The following is a 22,372-nucleotide window of genomic DNA, read 5'->3' as shown; positions in this document are numbered from 1 at the left end:
ATTGTTATCCATCAATAATGAGAAATAACCTGGCATTGACAACTTAGATGGAAAGCTACTGAGGATGGTAGCTGACTCTATAGCCACTCCTATCTGTCATATCTTTAATCTGAGCCTAGAGAAAAGTGTTTGTCCTCAGGCCTGGAGGGAAGCCAAAGTCATTCCGCTACACAAGAATGGTAAATCATTCTTTACTGGTTCTAACAGCTGACTAATAAGCTTTCTGCCAGCTCTTAGCAAACTTCAGGAAAAAATGGTGTTTGACCAAATACAATGCTATTTCTCTGTAATCTAATAAACAACAGAGAAGGGCACTCGACATGTACTGCACTGACACAAATGACTGATGATTGGCTGAAAGAAATTGATAATAAAAATATGGTGGGAGCTGTATTGTTAGACTTCAGAACAACCTTTAATATTATTGACAAATAGCCTGTTGTTGGATAAACGTAGGTGTTATGGCTTTACATTCTTTACCATAGGATGTAAAGCCATAACACATATTTGGTACAAATCATTCCGTAAGTTCTAGACCTCAGCTGAATCTGGTAATGAATGATGTGGCTGTTGAATAAGTTGAAGAAACTAAACTTCTCAGTGTCACCCTAGATTATAAATTGTCATGGTCAAGACGTATTGATTCAATTGTTGTAAAGATGGGGAGAGGTCTGTCTGTGATAAAGAGATGCTCAGAATTTTTAACATCACAGTCAACCAAAAGCCCAGTTTTATCTAATCTTTTGCCCGGTGATATGGTCAAGTGCTGCAAAGAAGAACCTAGAAAAGCTGCAGCTGGCCCCGAACAGAGCAGCACGTCTTGCCCTTCAATGTACTCTGAGGGCAATTGTCTACAGTATGCATGTCAGTCTCTCTCTGCTCAAAATAGAGGAGAGATTGACTGCATCAATTGTTGTTTTTGTCAGAAATATTAATGTGTTGAAAATTCTAAATTGTCTGCTTAATCAACTTACATATAGCTTTGACAGAAATACTTACCCCACCAGACATGCCACCAGGGGTGTCTTCACAGTTCCCAGGTCCAGAACAAATTAAAGGAAACGTACAGTATTATATAGAGCCACGATTGCATGGAACTCCCTTCCCTCTCATATTGCTCAAGTGAACAGCAAACTTCATTTAAAAAAACAAATAAAGCAACACCTCTCCCCCATGTGACCTACTTGACCTACGTGTGTATGTACTGACATGTATGTGTAACTGATCGATGCACATGCACGCACGCACGCACACACACACACACACACACACACACACACACACACACACACACACACACACACACACACACACACACACACACACACACACACACACACACACACACAACACCTCTCTCTTATACACATCTAGATGTGTATAAGAGACAGCACACACACACACACACACACACACACACACACTCTACACACACCCACACATTATTATTCTTAAGTTTTATTAAATGTGTCTTTAGTTGTAGTTTATATTTAAGTCTGTAATGTCACTAACCACGTTTCCATCCAGTTTTTATGCGGATAAAGTCATACCGTACAAAAAACAATCATGGCAGCTGTGAAGGAAACAGGATGTTTCAGTACAATTTTATAAATGCCGACAGATCATTTGTTTGTTCGACATGGTGGGATCTTTTTGTGTCTGTACAATTAATTAGGCGAGAAATGGCAGTGGAAACGCCTTTATGCGCAAATATATCAAAGTAAACTTGGAGTCATGCGATGATATGGTGTGTGTTCCTCCCATTACAACTCAGGATACCATGCAGTTTATTAGGCTACAGATGAAATAAGTTATGATGAACTTCACAGGGTGCTGAAAGTGCAAAGTGATCTTGATGCTCCTTTCCAATAACTATCGAGGGTCCTTTTCTGGTGACATGATGATCGATGCTTGACTGCCATTTGACAAATAAAAATATTCTTGCTCTTATCCATAATAATCTCATCATTGTAGACTAGCCTACCTGCACAGCCTACCCGCACTGTATCTGTGAGCTGTTGGCTAGAGCACATTGCCAAGACCAGAGTAGGCACATTAACGCAACAGTGTTAGTAGTAAGTAAAGTTAAAAATGCGATGGAAACACATTGAACTTAAAAAATGTATTCTGTACATGAAAACTTATGTGAAAAAGTAAATTTTCATCACGCACTGATTTTTATCCGCAACAAGTCTATTTGGTGGAAACACACCACTGGTGGGAAAATGTGCATGTTTTCTTTATGCGGATTCTAGAATATTTGCATGAAAATCTGTCCTCAATTGGATGGAAACCTAGCTAATGTTAATATTTTTAAATGTATGTAAATTATAGTATTTTTGTCTGTAATGTATTTTTTCGTTGTGTGTCGGACCCCAGGTAGACTAGATGTCACCATTGGTGTCGGCTAATGGGGATCCTAATGACATCAATTCAAATAACCCTTTGATGTTTGCAGACCTGTAAGGTGTAAACGATAGGATGTTGGCTCCCCCACTACGCTGCTTATAGTTACCCAGACCCCTTAGAAATGCAGACATGGAAGAGTTAGGGCCAAGGGGAAGAGTTAGGGAGCAAACTGGCACCAACTGAGAGAGTCTGCTGAGAAAAGGGGGTGTAGGCCAAGCAGGGTCTTGCTATACCCCCCGCTCCATCCAGATTTGACTGAATCCTAACAGGCTATACTTACTGGGGGATGAATTAAACCTCACAGCACTGGCTTCTAGTCACATCACATCTCTTTCTTTCTTCCACTAACTCCTTGTATCTTTATATTCCACACAGCTCAGGCAGGCTTGGCTGCTCAGGAACAGTTTGGACCATATGCAGCAGCAGCAGCTCGCGTTCAAACAGGTTCATATTCAAGGTCCATTAACACCCATCAATACCCATTGCCCTTTGTTGCCAATGTAGCTGGCAAAAGAGGAGATGATACCGGATGTCCTCCCCTGTTCTTTCCCAGTTCCAGCTTCTCTCCTAGGGGCTGTATGGCGGGGGCTTCTCGTCGGGTGGGCAGTAAGGTGGAGAGTAGCATGGGGGGACCAGGGAGGACCACATGTGGCTGGCCCCCGACTGGGACTCATCAGACAGGCCAGAAGAGTCAGGGAACATCATGCTGGAGCCCTGAAGAGACAGGAGGGGGAAGGTGAGCCGGGGTTGAAACAACTTTGAGTTTGTACAAAGTTTGTACAGGCGACTTGAGTTTGTACAGTACTCATCCTATGGTCAAGCAGTGAGGACAGAATCATAACCCCATTGACATAAACTCGTGATCTCCTCAAGAGTTTGAGCTACCCACACATAGTTTCAGTTAATCTTCAGTCCTAATGAATTATTCCTGTTAGTTGTGGCTTTCTGGGGGGTAATGAATGATGGATATTAGTAGTTTATTACCTGCAGGTCGTAGGCCGTATAGGGTGGCAGGTAGGGGGCATTGCTGTAGTAGCAGTTGAAGGAGGAGGTGCTGGGAGCTGGAAGCTCTGTGGAGACAGGGGCTGCTGGGAGGGGCTCTGACTCACACGAGTCAGGGGTCAGCATGGGCGTCTGTCCAAAACACATACATATAGAATGAGCAATACTGATACCTGTGGTCCATGGTGTGCACACACACTCTCACACACACACACACGCACACACACGCGCACACACACAACAATGATTGATGAAGGGCCACACTAAGGGCCACACTAAGGGCCGAGGTGATAAGCTTTCATCTTGAGCAAACCCTAAGTAAATCAAATGCCTAAAATGCCTAATTAATATCATTCAACCTTTTAAGAATGGTTGGGCAACTTTTTAAGAATTGTTAGTTTCTGCCCCCCGGGTTACTATCTTATACCATGTCTGCTCCTCCATCTCTGGGTCAGTGTCTTATATCATGTCTGCTCCTCCATCTCTGGGTCAGTGTCTTATACCATGTCTGCTCCTCATCCTGGGTCAGTGTCTTATACATGTCTGCTCCTCCATCTCTGGGTCAGTGTCTTATATCATGTCTGCTCCTCCATCTCTGGGTCAGTGTCTTATATCATGTCTGCTCCTCCATCTCTGGGTCAGTGTCTTATATCATGTCTGCTCCTCCATCTCTGGGTCAGTGTCTTATATCATGTCTGCTCCTCCATCTCTGGGTCAGTGTCTTATATCATGTCTGCTCCTCCATCTCTGGTCAGTGTCTTATAATCATGTCTGCTCCTCCATCTCTGGGTCAGTGTCTTATACCATGCTTGCTCCTCCATCTCTGGGTCAGTGTCTTATATCATGTCTGTCCTCCATCTCTGGGTCAGTGTCTTATACCATGTCTGCTCCTCCATCTCTGGGTCAGTGTCTTATATCATGTCTGCTCCTCCATCTCTGGTCAGTGTCTTATACCATGTCTGCTCCTCCATCTCTGGGTCAGTGTCATTTTTTTTTTTTTTTTATACCAAATGTTAATGCTCCTCCATCTCTGGGTCAGTGTCTTATACCATGTCTGCTCCATCTCTGGGTCAAATAAATCCAATAAATACATTTAAATTGATTCAGCTTGAGGTTTGCACGTTTGGGAATATTCCATTGCTTCCATTATACTGTGTTAAACTCAATCAATCGCAGCTCAAGTATTTCAAACTATTTGACATAACTACGTAGGGGCGGCAGGTAGCCTGGCGAAAGGTTGCTGGATCGAATTCTCGAGCTGACAAGGAACAAATCTGTCGTTAACCCACTGTTCCCCAGGCGCCGTGGATGTCGATTAAGGCAGCCGTCCTCACCCCTCTTATTCAGAGGGGTTGGGTTAAATGCGGAAGTTACAGTTCAGTTGAACGCATTCAGTTGTACAATTGACTAGGTATCCCCCTTTCTTTCTTTAACTAAGTACACTATATACATCCCAGGGTCATATTCATTAGGCACCAAATGGAAGAAAGCAGACTGAAACTGGGAAGGAATACCTGAACTAGTCCAATAAGAACCACTTTCTTTCGGTTTCTGTTGAAAAACACTTTAAAACTTAATGCTAGGATGTGCCCTAATGAATACCACCCAGATATGTCCTGCTGTTCATCTCACCATGTCCTTGAAGCCTCCCAGCACGGCGGCGGTGATGATGCCCAGGAAGAGAGCGATGATGTTGAGGATGGTGACGGACCACAGCAGGTGATAAAGGTGTACCACATCCTCGCAGCTCCCCACCTCCGTGTACTCGTGGTAGCCCCCCATCAGCTCCACACGGCTGGGCCAGTGTGTGGGAGAGGTGGGTGTACGAGATCAGGAAGGACAAAGAGTAAAGACATACAGAAGTAAGTAAGAACCACCTACTTGAGACGCAAGGCTACAGAGAAAAGTGTAATTTGTACCACATTCACTGTGTATTTAATTCTTTGATAGAAAATGACAACAGAATATAAATACATGAACATAAGTTGGCCTTTGGCTGTCAAATGGAGTTGAAATGGAGGAACTAGCTACAACTACTAGAGAGTAAGAGCTGGGGGACAGGTAGGTGGACTGGTCTTCATGCAGGAGTGATACACTCATTCCCATGGTGTGTTCCAAGCAAGAAGACTTCTACACAGCTACTGTTAAAATCAACCACAACAACAGAAAATGGGTTGTTAATGAGTCTCAAGGGGCTAAAAGAAAGGGACCTACTTCCAAATCATGGACGTTTTCCTAAACTTTTTCAAAACATCTTTATTCCCATGTCCCAAAAGAGGATGTTCTCTGAAACATAAGTCCAAAAAAGATTTTTAAATGTCATTTTTCCAACGGTGCTGACCTTAGAGCAAACACAAAATACACTAAAACAGCACAAGGGTAAATACGTGAGGTAAACAAGGAAATAATCAAACTAAGAAAACAATCAAATTGAAATGAGTTAAACTGCCTCTCAGACTGCAAGATAATATCAAAATAATCCTGTGATGACAGAAGTTGGTGAAAGAGACTTGGGAAACTCACTTGCCACAGTTGTAGAGGTCACAGCAGTAGCAGGTATTGGATTTCACACGTAGGTTACAGGTTGCACGGGATGAAGTCTGGCAGTGAACCTAGATTTCACACAGGCAGTCACTGTTATCACACAGTAAAGCATCTGGATCATGCTCTCTATATTGAGAACTGATGGATTTTCAAATCTAAGGCAATGTTTAAACCACTTTAAGGCAACATATAAACAACTTTAAGGCAACCTTTCAACAAAGTGGTGATATGAGTGTGCACTTACGTCTTCATAATCCACAGAGGATTTTGAATTGGCGTAGAAATCACAGCGGCCGGCATAGTAAGGTCTAAGGTCCTGGGGCGTAACAAAACATACAAACATTTCATCCTACTGTTTAGGTTTTACACATCACTAGAGAAGAAACAACAGCATCAACCACACCAGCAGAATACACTGCAACAACACTAGATTCAAATTCACTTATGTCATATAGTTACTCTATACGTAAGTAACCAGTATGTAATTAATACTTTCTCATGGAAAATACAGAAAAGGTACAAAAACAATGATATAATTAAGCAATAACGCACGAGGGGGTGTGGTATATAGCCAGTATACCATGGCTAAGGGCTGTTCTTAAGCACAATGCAACGCGGAGTGCCTGGACACAGCCCTTAGTCGTGGTATATCGGCCATATATCACGAACCCCCGAGGTGCCTTATTGCTATTATAAATTGGTTACCAACGTAATTAGAGCAGTAAAAATAAATGTTTTGGTCATACCCGTGGTATACGGTCTGATATACCATGACTGTCAGCCAATCAGCATTCAGGGCTCGAACCACCCAGTTTATAATTGAAAATAATTGGCAATGGTCATATTATATATTAAATCAGTTACTAGTGTGGTTACTGTGTAATAACACCAAAACATTGATATTCCATATGACTGCATGTTAACTGCATTAGAGCTTGGCTTACTGGCTCTGCTTGGTACTGCTACTCACTATGTGTCTGGCTGCAAACACCCCATCCACAATGGCACAGCAGAAGGCAGCCACCACTCCAAAACTGATGAACACAATGGACGCCACCAGCTGTAAGAGAAACAAAGAGTGATGAGAGAAACAAAGAGTTATCCACTTAGACCTTAGTCTTATTACCTTCCATTGGAAAGTCACCTCAGGGGAAATATTCTCATTCCATGAATAAATTATTGTGTTTGTTGTTCTGCATCTAATGTTGTACATTATGTATTATCTACTACATGATGTATTATCTACTACATGAAGTATTATCTACTACATGATGTATTATCTACTACATGATGTATTATCTACTACATGATAATGCCCTCGAAGCCAGTGTTTGGAGGATATATTGGCATGGGTGTATATCCTCCAAACACCAGCTTCGAGGGCATTATCACTTTTACGGGTTACCAACATATTCAAATAATGATTGACACATTTTCATGAAAAACGTTATTTTGATAAGTTTATTCGTATTATTTCATCCTTCCACAAGATATAGTCTCGACACAAATCTATGGTTGCTACCCAAGCCGGCTGGTTGTTGTTCTATCAGTTCGGTTGCCAGAGACATGACCCAGTCATTCAGTCTTTTTGTTCTGTAGCTATGGACGCGACCCAGTCGTTCGTTCTAAATGTTCCATTGCCATACTGACTGGCAACATTCTTATCCCTTGCTTGCTAGCTAGCCAACTACGGCTAACTTACAGTCACGTCAAAAAGTGCAGCCAGAATAATGGAAAAGAAGCTGCATTTGCATTTGTTTAAGCTGTTTTCTAGTGACATTTATTTGGATACATCCATAACAATGAGGTAATGAGGCGCGATTTCGCCTGGCATAGAAAATGTGCTCACTTGTCAGGACACTGTTGTTCAGAGGAGCTAGCCAACAACACAGCTAACACAATCACTTCAAACTGAAGCTGGAAAGACTGCAAACTAGTTACACTTCGTTTCGTTTGACCTTTTTTCAATTGACATTTCTTTTATATATATATATATATATATAGGCACCTCGGGGGTTTGTGGTATTTGTGGTATATGGCCAATATACCACGGCTAAGGCCTGTATCCAGGCACTCCGTGTTGCGTCGTTCTAAGAACAACCCTTACCGTGGCCAAATACCACACCCCCTCGGACCTTATTGCTTAAATGTATCTATTACATTATGTATTATCTACCACATTATGTATTATCTACTACAGTATTCAAATCAAATCAACGTTTATTTGTCACGTGCGCCGAATACAACAGGTGTAGACCTTACAGTGAAATGCTTACTTACAGGCTCTAACCAATAGTGCAAAAAAGGTATTAGGTGAYCAATAGGTAGGTAAAGAAATAAAAAAGGCTATAAAAGTAGCAAGGCTACATACAGACACCGGTTAGTCAGGCTATTTGAGGTAGTATGTACATGTAGATATAGTTAAAGTGACTATGCATATATGATAAACAGAGGGTAGCAGCAGTGTAAAAAGAGGGTGGGGGGGGGGGGGGACACAATGCAAATAGTCCGGATAGTCATTTGATTACCTGTTCAGGAGTCTTATGGCTTGGAGGTAAAAACTGTTGAGAAGCCTTTTTGTCCTAGACTTGCACTCCGATACCGCTTGCCATGCGGTAGTAGAGAGAACAGTCTATGACTGGGGTGGCTGGGGTCTTTGACAATTTTAGGCCTTCCTCTGACACCGCCTGGTGTAGAGGTCCTGGATGGCAGGCAGCTTAGCCCCAGTGATGTACTGGGCCATACGCAACTACCTCTGTAGTGCCTTGCGGTCAGAGGCCAGCAATTGCCGTACAGGCAGTGATGCAACCAGTCAGGATGCTCTCAATGTTGGATGCTCTCGATGATCTACTACATTAATGTATTATGTACTACAGTATACCTATCACATGATGTATTATCTACTACATTATTATTTACTACATCATGAATTATCTACTACATTATGTATTATCTACTAAGTAGTATTATCTATTACATGATGTATTATCTACTACATTATTATCTACTACATCATGAATTATCTACTACATGATGTATTATCTACTACATTATTGAATGATCTACTACAGTATGTATTATCTATTAACATTATGCATTATCTACTACAGCATGTTTTATCTACTACATTATGCATTATCTACTACAGTAATGTATTATCTATTACATTATGTATTATCTAACTACATTTGTATTATCGACTACATTATGTTTTATCTACTACATCATGAATTATCTACTACATGATGTATTATCTACTACATTATGAATGATCTATACATATGTATTATTCTATTACATTATGCATATCTACTATCAGCATGTATTATCTACTACATTATGCATTATCTACTACAGCATGTATTATCTATTACATTATGCATTATCTACTACAGTATGTATTATCTATTACATTATGTATTATCTACTACAGTATGTATTATCTATTACATTATGTATTATCTACTACAGTATGTATTATCTATTACATTATGAATTTATCTACTACAGCATGTATTATCTACTACATTATGAATGATCTACTACAGTATGTATTATCTATTACATTTGCATTATCTACTACAGCATGTATTATCTACTACATTATGCATTATCTACTACAGTATGTATTATCTATTACATTAGTATTATCTACTACAGTATGTATATCGACTACATTATGTTTTATCTACTACATCATGAATATTATCTACTACATGATGTATTATCTACTACATTATGAATGATCTACTACAGTATGTATTATCTATTACATTATGCATTATCTACTACAGCATGTATTATCTACTACATTATGCATTATCTACTACAGCATGTATTATCTATTACATTATGCATTATCTACTACAGTATGTATTATCTATTACATTATGTATTATCTACTACAGTATGTATATCACTACATTATGTTTATCTACTACAGTATGTATTATCTACTACATTGATTGTTTTATCTACTACAGTATGTATATCTACTACATTTACGTATTATCTACTACTTATGTTTTTATTTACTACATTATGTTTTATCTACTAAAGTATGTTTTATCTACTACATTATGTTTTATCTACTACATTATGTTTTATCTACTACAGTATGTTTTATCTACTACATTATGTTTATCTACTACAGTATGTATTATCTACTACATTACGTATTATCTACTACAGTATGTCATGTATATCTCTACATTATGAATGACTACTATATTATGAATGATCTACTACATTATGTATTATCTACTACATTATGTTTATCTACTATATTATTAATGATCTACTATATTAGAATTATCTACTACATTATGTATTATCTACTACATTATGTATTAATCACAATTATTACTGAGTCTACGATTTGAAGTATCTACTAATAGGGCATTATGTAATTATGTTACTACTACCATATTATTGTAAATCTATCACTATAATATATCTACTCGATATGCATACTATCAGTTCATTATCATACTAATCTACTAGATTAGTCAGTCTACACACATCATTATCTACCTACAGTTATGTATTATCTACTTACATTTTGTATTAATCCTACTATAATTGTGTATTATCCTACAAGTATTAATCTACTACAGTATTATCTACTACATTATGTATCATCTACGACAGTATTATCTACTACACGATGTATTATCTACTACATTATGTATAATCTACTACAGCAATATCTACTACAGTATTATCTACTACATCATGAATTATCTACTACATCATGAATTATCTACTATATTATGTATTATCTACTATATTATGAATGATCTACTACATTATGAATTGGAGTTGGAATTATAGGTAACTTCAATACCTGCTTCTAATTTAATGTGGCATTGTAGCTGTTGCAGGTGCCCTATGATAGTGTGTCTATGTGTGTGTGTGTGTGCGTGTGTGCATGATGTGTGTGTGTGTGTATTCACACATGAAATGTGTTCTTGCGTATGTGCGTGTGTTCATATATGAGTGTGTGAGGACACGTGTAAACCAAGTCACTGAGAATGCAGCATGCCCTGGGTGTGTGAGTATGAATGTTCCCGGTGAGGAGACGGGGTGGGGGTGTATATTGGGGGTGGGCACAGGACAACAGTGATAGAGTGCTCTGACTGTCACCTCGGTCCTGCGGTGCCCGCCCCACGTGGCACAGTGCCCAGCTCTTTTCAGGCACCGCTACCCTCACCCTCAAGTCCTTTCACTTCTCAAAGAAAGACAGCATGTATTCAATGACACATCACCCCACCCTTTCTACAACACTCTACAGCCCTCCCTGGGAGGAGAGGAGAGGAAGGAAGCAGTAGCCAGGGACACCACACATTCAAAAGCAACCAGCAACTGCAGGGACTTGGATCTGAGCCAAGATTCATTCCATGGGAATATATTCCATCTATGTTTGGCAACATCAACAACAACAATATTTCCACATTTTGACATTGTCTAAAATCATGTATACATGTGTGGATGGTGCCGGATATATCCATATGTTGTCCACTGTATTATGTGGGAGGAATGTGGTAGGTTAGCAACAGTTCCACTGTATTATGTGGGATGAATGCACTAGGGTGGCAACAGTTCCACTGTATTATGTGGGATAAATGCACTAGGGTGGCAACAGCTCCACTGTATTGTGGGATGAATGCATAGAGCAACAGCTATCCACTGTATTTGTGGGATGAATGCACTAGGGTGGCAAACAGTTCCACTGTATTATGTGGGATGAATGCACTAGGGTGGCAACACTCCACTGTATATGTGGGAGGAAGTGGCTAAGTTAGCAACAGTTCCACTGTATTACGTGGAGGAATGCACTGTAGGGTGCAGCAACATTCCACTGTATTATGTGGGAGGAATGCGGATGGTGGCAACAGCTCCACTGTAATGTGGGATAAGCACTAGGTTAGCAACAGTTCCACTGTATTATTGTGGGAGGAATGCGGTAGGTGGCAACAGCTCCACTGTTTTATGTGGGAGGAATTGTAGGGTGGTAACAGCTCCACTGTATTATGTGGGATGAATGCACTAGGTTAGCAACAGTTCCACTGTTTATGTGGGATGAATGCACTAGGGTGGCAACAGTTCCACTGTATTATGTGGGATGAATGCACTAGGGTGGCAACATCTCCACTGTATTATGTGGAAGGAATGCACTAGGTTAGCAACAGTTCCACTGTATTATGTGGGATGAATGCACTAAGTTAGCAACAGTTCCACTGATTATGTGGGAGGAATGCACTAGGGTGGCAACAGCTCCACTGTATTATGTGGGATGAATGCACTAGGTTAGCAACAGTTCCACTGTATTATGTGGAAGGAATGCACTAAGGTGGCAACAGTCCACTGTATTATGTGGGAGGAATGTGGTAGGTTAGCAACAGTTCCACTGTATTATGTGGAGGAATGCACTAGAGTGGCAACAGTTCCACTGTATTATGTGGGATGAATGCACTAGGGTGGCAACAGTTCCACTGTATTATGTGGGATGAATGCACCAGGGTGGCAACATCTCCACGTATTATGTGGAGGAATGTGTAGTTAGCAACAGTTCCACTGATTACGTGGGAGGAATGCACTAGGTGGCAACAGTTCCACTATTATGTGGGATGAATGCACTAGGTTAGCAACAGTCCACTGTATTATGTGGGATGAATGCCCTAGGGTGGCAACAGTTCCACTGTATTATGTGGGAGGATGCGGTAGGGTGCAACAGCTCCACTGATTAGTGGGATGAATGCACTAGGTTAGCAACAGTTCCACTGTATTATGTGGGAGGAATGCGTAGTGTGGCAACAGCTCACTGTATTATGGAGGAATGTGGTAGGGTGGTAACAGTCCACTGTATTATGTGGGATGAATGCACTAGGGTGGCAACAGTTCCACTGTATTATGTGGGATGAATGCACTAGGGTGGCAACATCTCCACTGTATTATGTGGAAGGAATGCACTAGTTAGCAACAGTTCCACTGTATTATGTGGGATGAATGCACTAGTTAGCAACAGTTCCACTGTATTATGTGGGAGAATGCACTAGGGTGCAACAGTTCCACTGTATTATGTGGATGAATGCACTAGGTTGCAACAGTTCCACTGTATTATGTGGGAGAATGCGGAGTGGCAACAGTTCCACTGTATTATGTGGGAGGAATGCACTAGGTGGCAACAGTTCCACTGTATTATGTGGGATGAATGCACTAGGTTAGCAACAGTTCCACTGTATTATGTGAAGGAATGCACTAAGGTGCAACAGTTCCACTGTATTATGTGGAGGAATGCACTAAGGTGGCAACAGTTCCACTGTATTATGTGGGAGGAATGGTAGGGTGGCAACATCTCCACGTGTATATGTGGGAGGAATGTGGTAGGTTAGCAACATTCCACTGTATTATGTGGAAGGAATGCACTAAGGTGGCAACAGCCACTGTATTATGTGGGAGGAATGTGGTAGGTGGCAACACTCCACTGTATTATGGGAGGAATGTGTAGGTTAGCAACAGTTCCACGTATTATGTGGGAGGAATGCACTAGAGTGCAACAGTTCCACTGTATTATGTGGGATGAAATGCACTAGGGTGGCAACAGTTCCACTGTATTATGTGGGATGAATGCACTAGGGTGGCAACATCTCCACTGATTATGTGGAGGAATGTGCTAGGTTAGCAACAGTCCACTGTATTACGTGGAGGAATGCACTAGGGTGGCAACAGTTCCACTGTATTATGTGGGTGAATGCACTAGGTTAGCAACAGTTCCACTGTATTATGTGGATGAATGCCCATAGGTGGCAACAGTTCCACTGTATTATGTGGGATGAATGCACTAGGTTAGCAACAGTTCCACTGATTATGTGGGAGGAATGCACTAGGTGGCAACAGTTCCACTGTATTATGTGGGGATGAATGCACTAGGTTAGCAACAGTTCCACTGTATTATGTGGGATGAATGCCTAGTGTAGGTGCAACGTTCCACTGTATTATGTGGGATGAATGCACTAGGTTAGCAACAGTTCCACTGTATTATGTGGGATGAATGCACTAGGGTGCAACAGCTCCACTGTATTATGTGGGAGGAATGCGTAGGTGGCAACAGCTCCACTGATTATGTGGAGGAATGTGGAGGTTAGCAACAGTTCCACTGTATTACGTGGGAGAATGCACTAGGGTGGCAACATCTCCACTGTATATGTGGAGGAATGCGTATGTGGCAACAGCTCCACTGTATTATGTGGGATAACGCACTAGGTTAGCAACAGTTCCACTGTATTATGTGGAGGAATGCGTAGGGTGGCAAACAGCCACTGTATTATGTGGAGGAATGTGTAGGTGGTAACAGCTCCACTGTATTATGTGAGCATGAATGCAACTAGGTTAGCAACAGTTCCACTGTATTATGTGGGATGAATCACTAGGTGGCAACAGTTCACTGTATTATGTGGGATGAATGCACTAGGTGGCAACATCTCCACGTATTATGTGGAAGGAATGCACGGTTTAGCAACAGTTCCACTGTATTATGTGGATGAATGCACTAAGTACAACAGTTCCACTGTATTATGTGGGAGGAATGCACTAGGTGGCAACAGCTCCACTGTATTATGTGGGATGAATGCACTAGGTTACAACAGTTCCACTGTATTATGTGAAGGAATGCACTAAGGTGGCAACAGTTCCACTGTATTATGTGGATGAATGTGGTAGTTAGCAACAGTTCCACTGTATTATGTGAGGAATGCACTAGGATGGCAACAGTTCCACTGTATTATGTGGGATGAATGCACTAGGTGGCAACAGTTCCACTGTATTATATGGGATGAATGCACTAGGTGCAACATTCCACTGTATTATGTGGGATGGAATGTGGTAGGTTAGCAACAGTTCAACTGTATTAGGGAGGAATGCACTAGGGTGCAACAGTTCCACTTATTATGTGGATGAATGGCACTAGGTTAGCAACAGTTCCACTGTATTATGTGGGATGAATGCCTAGGGTGGCAACAGTTCCACTGTATTATGTGGGAGGAATGCGTAGGGTGGCAACAGCTCCACTGTATTATGTGGGATGATGCACTAGGTTAGCAACAGTTCCACTGTATTATGTGGAGGAATGCGTAGTGTGGCAACAGCCACTGTATTATTGGATGAATGCACTAGGTTAGCAACAGTTCCACTGTATTATGTGGGAGGAATGCATAGGTGGCAACAGTTCCACCCTATTATGTGGGATGAATGCACTAGGTTAGCAACAGTTCCACTGTATTATGTGGATGAATGCTATGAGGCAACAGTTCCACTGTATTATGTGGATAATGCGACTAGGGTGCAACAATCCACTGTATTATGTGGAAGAATGCACTAGGTTAGCAACAGTTCCACTGTATTAGTGGGATGAATGCACTAAGTTAGCAACAGTTCCACTGTATTATGTGGGAGGAATGCACTAGGTGGCAAAGTTCCACTGTATTAGTGGATGAATGCACTAGGTTGCAACAGTTCCACTGTATTATGTGGATTAATGCACTAGGTTAGCAACAGTTCCACTGTATTATGTGGGATGAATGCACTAGGTGCAACAGCTCCACTGTATTATGTGGATGAATGCACTAGGGTGGCAACAGTTCACTGTATTATTGTGGAGGAATGCGGTAAGGTGGCAACAGCTTCCACTGATTATGTGGGATGAATGCACTAGGTACAACAGTTCCACTGTATTATGTGGGATGAATGCACTAGGTTAGCAACAGTTCCACTGTATTATGTGGGATGAATGCACTAGGTGGCAACAGTTCCACTGTATTATGGGATGAATGCACTAGGTTAGCAACAGTTCCACTGTATTATGTGGGATGAATGCACTAGGGTGGCAACAGTTCCACTGTATTATGTGGATGAATGCACTAGGTGGCAACATCTTCACTGTATTATGTGGAGAATGCTAGGTGACAACAGCCACTGTATATGTGGATGAATGCACTAGGGTGGCAACAGTTCCACTGTATTATTGGATGGAATGCACTAGGTTAGCAACAGTTCCACTGTATTATGGGAGGAATCGGTAGGTGGCAACAGTCCACTTATTATGTGGGATGAATGCACTAGGTTAGGCAACAGTTCCACTGTATTATGTGGGAGGAATGCGGTAGGGTGGCAACAGCTCCACAGTATTATGTGGGATGAATGCACTAGGGTGGCAACATCTCCACCCTATTATGTGGGATGAATGCACTAGGTTAGCAACAGTTCCTCTGTATTATGTGGGATGAATGCACTAGGGTGACAACATCTTCACTGTATTATGTGGGATGAATGCACTAGGGTGGCAACAGTTCCACTGTATTATGTGGGATGAATGCACTAGGTTAGCAACAGTTCCACTGTATTATGTGGGAGGAATGCACTAGGTTAGCAACAGTTCCACTGTATTATGTGGGATGAATGCACTAGGTTAGCAACAGTTCCACTGTATTATGTGGAAGGAATGCACTAGGGTGGCAACATCTTCACTGTATTATGTGGGATAAATGCACTAGGGTGGCAACAGCTCCACTGTATTATGTGGGATAAATGCACTAGGTTAGCAACAGTTCCACTGTATTATGTGGGAGGAATGCGGTAGGGTGGCAACAGCTCCACTGTATTATGTGGGAGGAATGCACTAGGGTGGCAACATCTCTACTGTATTATGTAAGATAAATGCACTAGAATGCTTTGGATGTTAGTTGTTTACTGCTATTTGCTCCTCATCCAGCCTCCCTGTAGTTTCTGTGTGTTAAGGCTGTCACGCTACACACTCATTATTCATTTCGGGAGCTATGGGGAGTGGCTATGCCCCTGGCACCACCCTTCATCTGCAGTTCCTTCTGTACATTCCTGCGTGGACATCTGTCCTCCTCCTCTTACACATGTCTATTTCTGGGTGCATCTCACAAGAAGCCCTAGGAGCTATTTTCTGATAGCCACGCTAAAACCCCTGTGAGCCAACTGTTTCGTTCTGCTAGAGAAGGTAGCTGTGGTTGTGTGCCCATGCCACATGAAGACCACAATTTGGATGTAGTCTATGTCAAGTGAATGCAGCTTAAATAATTGGATTGGGTTATTGGTGGTGTATGTCTGCAGAGAGATATAGAGCCGTGGCATAGAAACTGATACGGAAGTGCAGGCGTAATATAATTCCTCTTACCATCTGCCTCTTGTTTTCTATCAGATGGGCTCCGATGATTCCCAGAAAGGAGCCAAAGCCCAGCTGAAAAAAGAGCAGACTGTTGATAGGGCGCCAGTGGAACTGGAATAAATAGGAAATTCATTTGAATCAGCAATTACAACACAACACTGAGTCCCTCAGGATCAGGAAATGGCCCTTCCATTCGGTTCACCCAAATGACCTTTCCCCAGAAATAATAAAACGGCCCTGTTCAAATACTGTAGAAATGCATCCTCCCTTCCTTGTTTCCTTGAGGTACTTCATGGAAGTAATCACAGGTCTGTAACAGTTTACCCACCTTTTGCCGAAAAAGGCATTGAAAGTATAGGGTGCGTTACTTTTTTTTCACCACGACCGGTGATCAGAGTTTACCCACCTATTTTTTACCACTACATCACTGGTAGGAAGGTAAGGAAGGATGCATTTCTGAAGTATTCGAACAGGGCCCATATCTATAATCGTGACATTGATCACTCAGTAAGATACATGTGGTGAAAGTACAGCCAGTCTCAGCTCTATTCACACAAGTTCACAATAACATTTATGTTGATCTATCCTAGCCAATGCTGTTCTTAAATATCTGGCTTATTATTGTATCTGAAATTTGATTCACTGGTCTTTCTTCAGAAGAATGACCATAGTTGATTTATTCTTAGAGACAGCCTAATCAACATCCACTGTCACGCCCTGACCTGCTTCTTGTGTTTGCCTCCACCCCCTCCAGGTGTCGCTTATTTTCCCCAGTGTATTTATCCTGTTATTCCTGTCTCTCTGTGCCAGTTCGTCTTGTATGTTTTTCAAGTCAACCAGCGTGTTTTCCCGTGCTCCTCCTTTCTCTTTTGCTAGTCCTCCCGGTTTTGACCCTTGCCTGTTTTCTGGACTTCATACCCGCCTGCCTGACCATTCTGCCTGCCCTGCCCTGCCACGCCTGCCACTCTGTACCTCCTGGACTCTGAACTGGTTTTGACCTTTAGCCTGTCCATGACCATTCTCTTGCCTAGCCCTTTTGGATTGTCAATAAATATCAAAGACTCTAACCATCTGCCTCCTGTGTCTGCATCTGGGTCTCGCCTTGATAATCCACACTGAATAGAATAGAACAAAGGACATTTATTTTTACTGTTAGGGAGCTTCTTCTTTAGAACTTGTTATAAGCATGTATGAGTCTTTATAATGGCTTAGAATAAGGTTTACAATATATTAGTATAAGCTCTATAGGACCACCACTGTTGCTTTCTTCTGAGGCAGAATGCTGAGAGTTGTATAGATGGGGACTCTGAAGCCAATTTATGGATGATGAGTACATGTTTCATCCACTAATGACAAACATGCTAAATAATGAATGTGGGGGAAATGCCACCCTCTGAGAGACCATCATAAATTATCACTCAAAAGCAGCTAAAAGAGAGCTTACATCAGCCAGAGCATATTACCCTGGATGGTATGCAATACTCTTTTCATAAACACTTAAAGTTACTTAAAGTCTGCAGGCATAACGGGCTTTAGAGTAGAAAATAATAGAGTAGAACAGAATAGAGTATAATAGAATAGAATGGTATAGAATAGAGTAGAATAGTAAATCTGTGACGGAATTTCTTGTTTATAACTAATTATTATAATAATAATAATAACAATAATAATGTTATTATAGAAGCATGTATAAGCATGTATAAAATATTTATAATGTATTATAAGAATCAAGCTTTTAATATGTTATGTCGCTCTGTGTAACAACATTTAAACTTTCTCAAAATGGCTGGTATTTAGTCAGGATCGAGAGGATGATAAACCATTACAAGAGGGTCATATACTCATGACAAGTCTTGTGATGCATTATAGTGTTACCCTCTTCTCGTTGAGGTATGACATATCGCTAAGACAGTAAGATGTTAGACTTCTACTTACAATGACTCCAGGGTAGTAGCCACCGACTGTGATGTTCTGTGTCCTGGTGGTGGCTGCCAGTCCAAAGATAAGGATGAGTACAGACACAATGAGCAACATCATAGTGACCATGATGGACTTCCGTTTCCTCTGTTTGAATGATCCTGGAAGACAAACACAGCGTTAGACAATATACTGTACCTGTATATACCTATATATACCCTCAATATACCTGTATATACCATCAATACACAGTGGTGGAAAAAGTACCCAACAATTGTCATACTTGAGTAAAAGTAAAGATACCTTAATACAAAATTACTCATGTAAAAGTGAGTCACCTAGTAAAATACTACTAAAAGTCTAAAAGTATTTGGTTTTAAATATACTTAAGTATCAAAAGTAAATGTTAATGCTAATGCTAAAATATACCTCTATATACCATCAATATATCTGTATATACCGCCAATATACCTGTATATACCCTCACTATACCTATATATACCCTCAATACACACTATATATACAAAACTATATGGACACCCTTTCAAATTAGTTGATTCTGCTATTTCAGCCATACCCCTTGCTGACAGATGTATAAAATCGAGTAAAAACATGCAATCTCCATAGACAAACATTGGCAGTAGAATGGCTTTACTGAAGAGCTCAGTGACTTTCAATGTGGCACCGTCATTGGATGTCACCTTTTCAATAAGTCAGTTTGTCAAATTTCTGCCCTGCTAGAGCTACCCCAGTCAACTGTAAGTGCTGTTATTGTGAAGTGGAAACATCTAGCAGCAACAACAGCTCAGCTGCGAAGTGGTAGGCCACACAAGCTCGTAGAACGGGACCGCCGAGTGCTGAAGCGCATAGCGCGTAAAAATTGTCTGTCCTCGGTTGCAACATTCACTATCGAATTCCAAACTGCCTCTGGAAGCAACGTCAGCACATGAACTGTTCGTCGGGAGCTTCATGAAATGGGTTTCAATGGCCGAGCAGCCGCACACAAGCCTAAGACCACCATGAGCAATACCAAGGATCGGCTGGAGTGGTTTAAAGCTCGCCGCCATTAGACTCTGGAGCAGTGGAAACGCGTTACCTGGAGTGATGAATCACACTTCACCATCTGGTAGTCCGACGGACTAATCTGGTTTTGGCGGATGCCAGGAGAACGCTACCTGCCCGAATGCAGTGTCAACTGTAAAGTTTGGTGGTAGAGGAATGATGGTCTGACACTGTTTTTCATGGTACGGGCTAGGCCCCTTAGTTCCAGTGAAGGGACATCTTAATGCTACAGCATACAATATATTCTAGATGATTATGTGCTTCCAACTTAGTGGCAGTTTGAGGAAGGCCCTTTCCTGTTTCAGCATGACAAAGCCCTTTGCACAAAGTGAGGTCCATACAGAAATGGTTTGTTGAGATCGGTGTTCAAGAATTTGACTGGCCTGCACAGAGCCCTGACCTCAACTCCATCTAACACCTTGGGAATGAATTGGAGCGTCGACTGCAAGCCAGGACTAAAAGCCCAACATCAGTGCTTGACCTCACTAATGCTCTTGTGGCTGAATGGAAGAAACTCCCCGCAGCAATGTTCCAACATCTAGTGGAAAGCCTTCCCAGAAGTGTGGAGGCTGTTATAGCAGCAAAGGGGTGACCAACTCCATGTTAATGCCCATGATTTTGGAATGAGATGTTTGTTGAGCAGGTATCCACATACTTTTGGTAATGTAGTGTACCTATATAAACCCTCAATAAACCTCTATATCTCCTCAATATACCTCTAGATACCCTCATTATACCTCTTTATACCCTCAATATACCTGTATATACCCTCAATATACCCTCAATATACCACTTTTTTAGGATTGTACTAATATAGTTTTTGACAGGAGTATTCCTGTGTAAGTCATAATACACTCCTCTTCAACTGATAGGGCAATATCAATAGGAGTGTATTATGGTTAGCTGTGTAATAAACCAAGGAATCTAAAGCCTTGATTAAACTAACCCTGTTGTTCCCCTTGCTCCATTCCATTCAAAATGCATGCATGTGTAGTTAAAATATATTATCATCTAGACATTGATGATTTGTTTCTCATTATTAACATTATCGATTCTATGTGACGATTCACGGTAGCATACATTTTTGATAATACTGGCTTTATCTAGTATTATTTTGTCTTTAACAACATGATTTGGAATGCTATATAGTTAGAGAATTGAACATACAAGACTATTTAAAGAACTACATTTCGACGAAAATTAAGATAGAACCTTATAGTCCTAAACGCTCGAATTGTCTGATGTCGAATCAGGTGCACGTGTTGTTATAACCATGTAATTAATGAATGATTGCATGCTAATAACATCTTATAGAACTACTTTGTAAGAAACACAAATGCAATGTAATGTGCCGTGGGTGTGTGAATGTTGTTGGCTAAGTAACAAATACATAATCGCTGTATCTAATGCTGCATGGCTGCAGCTGCAGTGGCCCGAGCAAAAAGAACAGAAATATACTGTATCTATCTAATGTAAACTAGCGGCTTTCCCATATTAATCAAGAACTGCCCTGTTCGTGTCAAACACATTTAATTCCCACAGAGTTAGTATTACATCCATCCTATTTATCCTGACAATGTGACAAATTGTACCTTTCTTCAAGATTTTGACAAACCCACAAAAAAGAAAAACAGTCAGCCAGTCCAATGTAACCTACATTAGCCATACTAGCCAGTAGGCTGCAGACAAAATTATATTGCACCAAGTAGCCTATCATTTTTGCTGTAACCATGCGGTTGACCTCGCGCACACATACTGTACCTATAGGAGTTTCTGTCAAAATTATTCCGGCTTGTTGATTCTGTACAAGAGGCATTTTCTAATTAACCGCGGGACCTGAATATAGGCCCAAAATTATGATTCAAGGTTAAAAACTAGACACATAACAAGCGGAACAAAAACGTGTTTACTGCTAAGAGCTAATGCACGCGTGACATTTGACTGCAGTGGCATTCTCTAATAGCAGACCTCCCTGCGCCACGACCGTGGCTGTCTCTTTTACATCAGTGTCTATTGACATGTCCACTCTCTACTGTCTTCATCCGTCGTGAACCGCAGAGCGTCAATAGGTGCACAGTTTTACGCATGCACCACGCTCCAGTCACAGTCACACACCGGCCAGTCACACTCAGGACAATAACACATTTAAATCAGTCCTAAAATAATCGTAGGCTTATTTTATCTCAATTTATTAGCTGAACATTTTCATATAGCCTAATTATAGCCAAAATATATAGATTTATTTAG

The 22,372-nt window shown here is 41.1% G+C and overlaps 1 protein-coding gene across 2 annotated transcripts; it reads right to left on the bottom strand.

Annotated features, from left to right (window-relative positions):
• Positions 1–1,587: 1,587 nt before the first annotated feature.
• On the bottom strand, positions 1,588–22,196 carry tmem255a (transmembrane protein 255A). Of its 2 annotated transcripts, none has more exons than XM_023990252.3 (10): positions 21,887–22,196; positions 19,082–19,224; positions 17,156–17,218; positions 6,926–7,015; positions 6,200–6,271; positions 5,935–6,023; positions 5,626–5,697; positions 5,044–5,212; positions 3,394–3,543; positions 1,588–3,123 (listed from the first exon to the last, which is right to left on the bottom strand). In XM_023990252.3, the coding sequence occupies exons 1-10, from the start codon at positions 21,939–21,941 to the stop codon at positions 2,977–2,979; spliced, it is 1,050 nt and encodes a 349-aa protein (XP_023846020.1). In that variant the 5' UTR covers positions 21,942–22,196; the 3' UTR covers positions 1,588–2,976. The 2 variants fall into 2 exon arrangements, with proteins under 2 accessions (XP_023846020.1, XP_023846021.1); XM_023990253.3 differs by having other exon boundaries at positions 5,044–5,206.
• Between the last annotated feature and the right edge of the window lie 176 nt (positions 22,197–22,372).

The sequence above is a fragment of the Salvelinus sp. IW2-2015 genome, linkage group LG6.2, assembly GCF_002910315.2.
Source record: "Salvelinus sp. IW2-2015 linkage group LG6.2, ASM291031v2, whole genome shotgun sequence".
Classification (NCBI taxonomy): Eukaryota; Metazoa; Chordata; class Actinopteri; order Salmoniformes; family Salmonidae; genus Salvelinus; species Salvelinus sp. IW2-2015.
This window is presented reverse-complemented; position numbering and strand designations above follow the sequence as displayed.

Coding starts and splice junctions, on each gene's coding strand:
- tmem255a (XM_023990252.3), bottom strand. CDS start 21,941: ATGCCTCTTGTACAGAATCAACAAGCCGGAATAATTTTGACAGAAACT. Junction 17,219..19,081: donor GCTACTACCCTGGAGTCATT/GTAAGTAGAAGT, acceptor CTCTTTTTTCAG/CTGGGCTTTGGCTCCTTTCT. Junction 6,272..6,925: donor TGTTTGCAGCCAGACACATA/GTGAGTAGCAGT, acceptor GTTACGCCCCAG/GACCTTAGACCTTACTATGC.